At 39.6% G+C, this 9,915-nt stretch overlaps 1 protein-coding gene across 1 annotated transcript; it reads left to right on the forward strand.

The window, feature by feature from the left end:
• The first annotated feature begins 8,632 nt into the window (after nt 1-8,632).
• Nucleotides 8,633-9,484, forward strand: LOC127094055 (uncharacterized). Its single transcript, XM_051032926.1, has 2 exons — nt 8,633-8,779; nt 9,062-9,484. Exons 1-2 carry the CDS (start codon nt 8,633-8,635, stop codon nt 9,482-9,484), a joined length of 570 nt encoding a protein of 189 aa, XP_050888883.1.
• The last annotated feature ends 431 nt before the right edge of the window (nt 9,485-9,915 follow it).

Here is a 9,915-nt window from a genome sequence, read left to right on the forward strand (position 1 = left end):
ACACCTGATCCGGGATCCATTGATATTAACAATGTTTGAACGACTCAACCACGAATCACGGGTTTGTTGAGAGTCACGAGCATGGAGTCTCGGTTAAGAACCACCCAACGGGAGTGTATTAGGGTTTAAACCTGCCAGACATGTTCTATCAGAGGTTCCCATAATCATCGTTCCATCTTTCGAATATTATCGGAGGAACGAATACTCGTATTCCAAGAATATTCTCAAGAGAAACTCTTATGAGTGTAGTATCGCGTAACAATCGTATCAGAACTGACATCTGAACGACCTCCGCACTACGGTCCTAAAAATAGGCCAAGATGGGTTTGGTAAACTAAGGTCCTTGGCTTCTGCGGAACATGATTGAAAGAATAATGCCTAACCACAAATAACTTGTGTGACATTATTAGTTCAACATGACCTCCACCAAGCGAATGGGCTCGCAAGTCAACTGGCTAAGGACTACTCCACACCAGTCGACAAGACTATGCCATTCTCCTATCCTAGAGAGCACTCGAGTTCGGGTATAGAACTCATCTCACAGATCACCAAAGCAAACAGCAAATGTATATCAAGCAATTCACACATTACAATCAATACAGTGATCCCAAATTGTACAAAAATATGTCAAATAAACAATAATAATATAGCACAACAAGGGTGAAAAGTAGGCACTACAACCAGAGCATTTATTTCTCCCCAGCAGAGTCGCCACTTTTCTGTAGCGGTGTATTCGTCGCTATATGATCTATCGATTAAATCATAAGCTAAGAGATACATGAAAAATTTCGAGTCGCCACCGCACTTTTATTTATCCAAAGGATTGGCTAAAAAAACGAACAAAAGCCTAAGAAGTTTTACACGTAGAAAACTAATAAAAAGATCAGAGATTCTGGGTAAGGGGTAAATTACGCAATGGGAAGGTGTTAGGCACCCACTACGTCCTAGGTACTCCTAGGGAGCCCTTTTCACACTTGTTGTAAAAGATTATTATTTATTATGACAAAAATATTGTGCAAACATGATTGGGATGGTGAGAAAAGAATATACAATTTTATTATTAGTTATTGGGTTCGAACGGATGAACCCGTTGCCTACGTACCTTCCATCAAAGGTAAGGATCAGAACGCCGTAGTTCGGCTAAAAGATTTCCAAAAGTGGGTTAGGTTCAATTTTAAACACAAACCCTAGGTCTTACGTTATCCACGGGAGAAAACTCAACCTTATACAAACAACAACGTCCACCATGTGAGAACAGCTTCAACTGGCCAGAGAGGGGTTAACCCTATAATAGGCGAGGAAGACTTACAATTCAATCACTAAAGACAGAAGGTGAGATTAACATCAACCACTAAGATAAATCAAACCTATAGCTCATGTATGAAAAGATTAATGGACAAAGCCAAAACAAGTGAATGAGTGGAATTACTGATTATGATTATGAAAATGAGGTCAAGGTATGATTAGGATTAATTCAGGTAAGTATTATGAAATGGAGTTTGAAAAAGTCAAGGACTTGAGTCCAGGTTTTTAGTTAGAAAACATGAAGATGTTTGCACAACACTTATGTCAAGTTTGAAAGATAAAGTGTGAAAAGGTTCTAAGACGTAATGAATGATGAATGGATGAAGGATGGATAGTAAAACTTCTTAGAAGGTTCACTTCTTGAAATCATATAGCAGATGATTCAAGTGTGTCCTTTGGAATGGCAGTTAATAATAACAAACAGACAAAGCAAAGGCGGATATCGGATGCCAATCAATGGTCTTATACCAATCTCCTAAACAAAACGGGATATCAGAAGCCACTCAATGGTCTTGCACTAATCTCCACAGGCAAAGAAATAAAAGCGGATACCGGATACCAATAGATGGATTTACACCAGTCTCCTAAAACAGAACAGGATATCAGATGCCACTCAATGGACTTACACCGATCTCCTCAAAAGAAAAACAAAGATGAAATATGGAAGTTAACTGCCAATCTATCTGGACTTAGGTTAACTCCACAGTATGCTCACAGGAAATCCAATGCCACATCACGGGGGCTTACAATGGATCCTCACATACAAGAACAAAAGCAACAATATGATCACAGGAATGCAAATGCCAACTTACAGGGACTTATAATTGCAACCTCTCATACGGACAGATGAACAAACTATGATCACAGGAAAGCAGATGCCAACTTACAGGGACTTATAACTGCAACCTCACATACAGATTAAACAGATCAAATTATGATCACAGGATAACAGATGCCAACTTACAGGGACTTATAACTGTATCCTCACATACACACAGATAAACAGAAGATATGAGTGACCAATGAGGTCTTGCACTCTATCCTTCCATATCACAGGAGCAAATGCCAAAGCAATGGACTTACAATTGTCCTCAATGGGCAAACAACAATGATAGCATCACAAAACAAATGAGATGATCATGCACTAATTGGCAATTGATGATGATGATAAATGCATAGCATACAAGCAAACAAGTGCATATGAAGCAATCAATCAATCAATGAATAACAAACAGCACACTCTATAGCCAAACAATGGGGGGCTCACACAAGAGGGTTTGACTTTGACAGTCCACTGTAATGGGTAAAAGTTGCTCTTAACCTGGCCATTGAGGGGCTCAGGTGAAGCAGATGAAAAGGAGATGAGGAGTATGCCTCATTGCTTCTATCTCATATCAGAGAGAGCATCAAAGAAAGTGTGGGAGTTCAGAAAGTAGGAACTCTCTCCACATTATTGACTCGATTAGATCTTGGGTATTTATCTCATTGCTTCAACCAGGTACTGGGAGCAAAGAGAGGACACACTGAATAGTGGGGGATAGATTACTTATCCCTACCTTCCACCAATTGCCTTACTCGAAGGACTTTTCCTGCTTAGGACAAATATAAACAAACACAGGCATTGCCTCTTAAGGAGGGCTTCAGACAGTTTGCCCGGTCAAATAACAGACCGGGTCTCCAGACTACATGAAGAAGAAGTATTTATACCTCAAAGCAAATGCTATAAAGCAAAGCAAGCAATCAAGTTCAAAGAACTTAGGCAACTAAAGTACTTGTTTTGGAAGAAAAACGAGCTGCAGTGGTGTTTGGCTTCTTTGGCTCACAACAGAGGTCCCTTTAGTCTTGAAATGAAGGAAAATGAAGCTGTTTTAGATCCAGGAGGCGCGAGCTAACTTGTACCAACTTCTGCCATGAAAGAGCTTGCCAAATAACAATGAACTTTCTCTGCTTACAGTTGAGGGATAAGGTCCAAAATGGCTTCCAAAGATTGTCTAAAGAGTGAAGGAAGCAAGAGAGGCTTTAGGGTTTGGAGGGTTTTCTCAGAAATTTCTTTCTTGCCAAAATGCACAATGGGAGAATGATGTGTTTTTCTGTTTCGTGTGGCTGCTCTAGCTAGGGTTGGATGCAGAAAAATGCAGCTTAAATACCATCTGTTTTGTGTTGGTTTAAGACATGCTAAGCTGGCTTAGTGTGAAATGAAGTATTGGCCAATTGCTAATTATGTGTTCAAGTGAAATGGGAGGTACATTTGTGGTCGAGTTGGGCTTTAAACCAGCTGCATACAGACCATATGTTTGCTGTTTTTGTGGCAGCACATGAATTGCTGTACTTTGTTTCACTCTTTGAAAACAAATTGCAAAAATACCAAGCTGGTGCATAAGTGGAAATGGAGGTATGTTTGTCTGCGTGAGTGGGCTGCTACAGGCTGTACAGACTGTATGTTGGTGCTGTTTTTGGTTATACATGGAATGCTGCAGCATGTTGTACTGGTTTTGCCTTATGTACTTCTATTTGCACCCTTGGCCAATTTTGAATTTTTATCCAAAATGATGATGGAATGATGGTATGATGATGGTTTTAAGCTTTGAGCAAGTTTCAAATATGGTTTAAAACATTTCCCAATTGGCCAAAATGATGAAAAAGTCCATAAATCAAAAAGTCAAAGTTTGGTCAAACTTTGAATTTTAAAGGAATTGGTCCAAAAATGCCATTTTGATTGGCAAGGTTTTAGGTCATGAAATTTATATTTTTGGAAAGAGGATGAAAAATGTGGTGTGTAGGAAAAAACCCCACCAAATTTGGCCTTATGGTTTGAGAGATATGGCTTGTTGAAGTTCAAAAATTAGTGAGAATGATTTGATCATATCTTGACAACCACACATGGGATTTTGATGTTCTTGGACTTTTTGAAAATGGGAAGACAAGATCTTCAACTTTCATGTTGGGCAAAAATTCATTTGGAGCTTGTATCATGATGTAATTTTAAGATCAAGAAGTTTCCATTTTTGGCAGTTGAAATTACAGGTCCACTTTCTATTTCTGGAAAATTTTCTGATTGGCTTGATTTTCTTCCATGATGAGATTGAACATGATATATGAGACTTATACAAGCATGAATGAACTCCTTCAGATCAATTCTAACCATCAAATCTCTGATTAAAATCCACAGTTGACCAAGTTTGACTGTCTGTTGACTTTTCTAGGGTTTTGAATGATTGAACTTCTTCTGATGATTTCCAAACCCTAATTCCTTGAGACCTTGACTTCAAATGATGTCACAAGATGTATGAACCTTTGATTAATAATCATGATGCCCAAATTCTGCAAGAATGGCCATCATCCATTGCTTTGACTGATCAATGACTGACTTTGACCTAATTGCTGATGATTGCTTCCACTGCAAGCAACAAGGTTAGACAGACAATATTTTTGTACTTTTTGGTTAATAAACATATGAAAGCAGAGATATACAAATGCAAAGTATGCTTGGTGATCAAGAAACAAACCCACAAGGCAATCTATCCACTAAGAGGAAAGCAAAGGCATGCAATGATCCTTGAGGTTATGATATGAATGATATGGGCCATGAGGGATCTTAGGGCCCAAAATTGGGGTCTTACACCTTGAATCATGCCTTTCTGAAACTCTAAACTCATATCATAAACTCAAACAAAAATTTAAGACTTTAAAAGGAGTTCTTGAAAGAACCATCGAAGAATGTGATAAGCTTGAGATAACTGCTTCAGAACTAAAAGATGAAAATCAAAATTTGATAAAAGAAAGAGACTCCACAAATACACAATGTCTAAAACTTGAAGAAGCACTATCTCAAGCCCCACAAACTTCTAGAACAATGATATATGATTATGAAAAATCTTTTCAAAAATTTCTGAAAAATGGGATAGAGAGGAGCAGAATGGCATCCATGATTTATGGAGTTAGTCAGAATAATAAAAGAGGAATATGGTATGTCCCTAGTGAAGATAAATCTTTTACATATGACAAACCTAAATCACCTTTTTGTTATCACTACACACATACACAAGCACAACGTTTTGATAATGCTAGAAAACCCAAAGTTCTAAGAAATTCTGGGAAAACTAATCACAAAGGACCCAAAAGATTCTGGGTACCAAAGGATAAGATTGTTTATGTTGCAGATATCTTATGCAGCAGAGTTAAGACACCAATCATGGTACTTGGACTCTGGATGCTCGCGACACATGACGGGAAGAAAGTATATGTTCCAAAGCCTGAACCTTAAAGATGTCGGCTTCGTAGGTTTTGGAGGAAATCAGAAAGGAAGAATCAGAGGCTCTGGAACTATTGGTAATGGAACTCTTCCCTCTATATCTGATGTTCTCTATGTAGAAGGATTAATGCATAACCTGTTATCAATAAGTCAATTAAGTGATAACGATTATGATGTAATCTTCAATCAAAAAATATGTAAAGCAATTAATCAGAATAATGGAACAGTCCTATTCACTGGCAAGAGGAAAAACAATATTTACAAGATCACTCTTTCAGACCTAAAAGAACAAAATGTTAAATGCCTAATGTCTGTTCATGAAGAGCAATGGGTATGGCATAGACGCTCGGGCCACATTATAATGAGAAAACTCTCTCAGCTAAATAAACTCGAGTTAGTTAGAGGCCTACCTAAACTGAAGTATTCATCGGAAGCTCTATGTGAGGCATGTCAGAAAGGTAAATTTTCAAAAACTTCTTTCAAAAAGAAAAATATTGTTTCTACCTCTAAGCCTCTGGAACTTCTTCACATTGACCTGTTTGGGCCTGTTAAGACAACGTCAGTCAATGGAAAGAAGTATGGCTTAGTTATTGTTGATGATTTTAGTCGTTGGACATGGGAAAAATTCCTAAAGCACAAGAGTGAGTCTCATTCTGTATTCACTAGCTTCTGTTCCAAAGTGCAAAATGAATTTGACTCTAAAATCATCAGAGTCAGAAGTGATCATGGTGGCGAATTTGAGAATAAATTTTTTGAGGAACTATTTCATTCTAATGGAATATCCCATGATTTCTCTTGTCCTAGAACTCCACAACAAAATGGATTTGTAGAGAGGAAGAATAGGACACTCCAAGAGATGGCCAGAACCATGATCAATGAAACAAATGTGGCTAAGCACTTTTGGGCTGAAGCAGTAAATAGAGTGTGTTATATTCATAATAGAATCTCTATAAGACCTATTCTGGAGAATACTCCCTATGAACTGTGTAAGGGAATAAAACCTAACATATTATTTCCATCCTTTTGGATGCTCTTGTTTCATTCTCAATACTAAAGAACATCTAAACAAGTTTGATTTAAAAGTGAAAAAAGGTATTATGTTAGGATACTCAGAACGCACTAAAGGCTACAGAGTATACAACACAGAAACCAAAATTGTGGAAGAATCAGTACATGTCATATTTGATGATAAGCTTAACCCTAAAAAGTCAAAGCTAGTTGAGAAACTTGCAGATTTGGAAATCACTCTAGCAGGTTCTAACGAAAAGACTAAAGCACCAGAAGTATCTGATAAACAAAGTCCAGATGCAATTGAAGCCTCAACCATTCAGAAAAGATCAAGAAGTCGCCCCAACATCTCTGAAGATTTGATTTTGGGAAACAAGGATGAACCTGTCAGAACTAGGTCAACATTCAAAGTATCTGAAGAAACTTCTCTAGGACTAGTATCTCTGATTGAGCCTACTTCCTGTGATGAGGCACTTCAAGACAAAGACTGGGTTCTATCTATGAAAGAAGAGCTAGATCAATTATCAAAGAATGACGTTTGGGATCTTGTTCCAAAGCCTAAAGGAACTCACATTATGGGAACCAGATGGGTGTTCAGAAACAAACTGAATGAAAAGGTAGAAGTAGTCAGAAACAAAGCACGACTGGTGGCACAGGGGTACAGTCAACAAGAAGGCATTGACTACAACGAAACCTTTTCCCCAGTCGCCAGGTTAGAATCTATTCGCTTACTTGTTTCATTTGCTGTAATCATTCTCCTCCAAACGTGCTAAATTGGTTAACGTGCCGCATTTAATGTTTTAACAGTTAAACTCTCCTAATGTTGTCATTTTGCATGCATCTTTATGGGTATATAATCTCTTTACACACTACAATTTCACATTTTACACTATCGAATACACTAAATCCTCTCTCTCTCAGTTCTTCATCTTCGTCAAGATTTCTGCAGTTCTTCATCAAGTTCTTCATTCAACCTTCATCATCAACATTGTTCTTCATGGATGCTCAACAATAATCCGTCTACAACTTCTCTCAACAAATGAACTCAACGTAACAAACACCCATTTCTACTAAACAAACAACAGCAACCACCAACGTCATCTCAACCCCCATCTATAGGGAACCCCATATCCTCGATCGTGAACCCCACATCAACCTAGCAACACCGTTTGAAAAACTTGAAGTACTATGTGAGTCGCTAGTGGATTTTGAAAACATGAAGAAGAATGACGAGAACTTAACTCAAGATTTAGGTTGCAAGGGTGGGAAACATATTTTCAAAGACTCTATGGTCCTGTGTACACAAACTTGGTGAAGGAGTTCTGGCGTTTTCCAGACTCAGATGATCACTACATTGTCTATTACGTTCTGGGAGTCAAGATAGTCATCACTGAGAAATCTATTCCTTCTCTTATGAACATGGAGAAGACAGCAGGAAGACGCATCTACAACATCAACCCTAGGGAAAAATACTTGTCCCAGGAAATCAACCCTACTATCTTTCAACCGAATGCTGAAGGCAAACACTCAAAGAACAAGGAGCTCCATCAGAACCTCCGTGTCTGGTTGAAGATCATCTTCGGCACCATTCATCATCGCCCTGCATCAAACTCATATAACTACATCAACACAGATCAGAAGTGTATTCTGTACTGCATCCACAAAGGGCTGAAACTCTGTCTACCAACATTTCTCTTCAAGCATCTCATAGACTCTGCCAAGGATACTAGAAACAACATGAAAACAAGGAACTACATCCCTCTGGGAAGACTTATCTCAGATGTTCTTATTGAAAGTGGCCTAGTGGATCACCTGATCCATCTCAAACTAATGGAAGATGTCACCATTGACATTGGGAGGCCTCTGAACGCTCAGAATCTGAAGAGCATGGGGATCATTGATCAAGTCAGAGCTAAACCAGCACTAGACACCTCCCGAGAAGCACTCAGGGATCAGAGGAAGATTCCCAATGGATCCTACCTGTTCTCCAAGATTCACCCTTCATAGGTAGTAGCTTACTATCTATAGGATCTTACCAATAAAGGGGTGGACATCTCTGACTTCTCAATGGACTGGCTACCTGAGCATCCACCACACTTCATGAAGAGGGTGCGAGAGCCCTCTGAGAAGTCTAAGAAGGCAAAGAAAGCAAGACTGAGAGAATCCTATGGGTCAAGACCTTTAGTCCCTCTGGCTGGCTCTCCAAGTAAGCCTGTACCTCTCTCCCACTCTATAAAAATAAAACCTATTGCTTCTTCTCTTCCCTAAAACACTCAAATATTCACCTCCTCTGAAACACCTCCATCAACCACTAGAACCTCTAACCCACCCTCACTTAAATTCAACCTTGCTACCACTACACTACCCATTTCTGAAGCAGAAATGCTGAATGAAACTACATCACCATCATCATCATCCGCTCGATAATCCCCACCATACTATGTTCTCTCCTCTGACAATGAACTATTTGACCCCCAATCCCCCACTCTTGCTCAGCTACAAGCTCGTGCTCTGACCTCTTCACAGCCATCACACTCTGAACCTGAACCAAAAGTCACTTCCCCACCTCCTGAACATCCAAATCCAACTACATTTGAACCACCTCAAACACCACCACCCGCACAACAACCAACCCACTCACCATCTCAACCAAATCCACAACCTGAACAACCAACACCGACACCCTCTGCTATTCCCACACCAACAAATTTCGTTGCCTCCATCACTCCCACTCTAAATCTCAGTGCCCGAAACTCACCTTCTCCATCCTCCCTAGCCTCTGCCACTGAACAAGAAACTGCCTTCCCTACCCTAGAAGAAGCAATACAAGTTTTTGCAGAGTCTTCAGTAGACAAGATTAAGTCTCTGACTATCAATTCTGGCATCAGTGATGATCCCTTTGAAGTAAGGATCCACTAGAACAGAGTGATCATTTGGATGACCTCTGAAGCCTTCAAACCGAAAGGCCACTCTGAACATGCCTGTAATGACTTCATCAGAGACGCTGGTATTAGGCTACGAGATCACTTGGCCAGAGAGGCTGAGGAACATGCTAGAAAGGAATCAGACGAGAAAGCACGCCAAGAAGAAGAACAGGGGATCAGAGAAGCTGAAGAGAAGGTTGTTGCTGAAGTTGCTGCTACTGAGGCTCAGGCAAAAGCTAAAGTCGAAGCTGAAGAAGCAGCTCGTATTGCTGCAGAAGAAGCTGCCAAGAACAAAGTTAATGCTCTGACTCAGGGGGAGCACTCCAACTTTGGGTTCATTCCTCTGGTCTTGAAGACTCTGGAGGAACTGCAAAAGGAACAACAAGTGGTTCGGGCTAGGCTAGATCAACATGATTCTGTCAACGA

This window comes from Lathyrus oleraceus, chromosome 6 (assembly GCF_024323335.1).
Source record: "Lathyrus oleraceus cultivar Zhongwan6 chromosome 6, CAAS_Psat_ZW6_1.0, whole genome shotgun sequence".
NCBI lineage: Eukaryota > Viridiplantae > Streptophyta > Magnoliopsida > Fabales > Fabaceae > Lathyrus > Lathyrus oleraceus.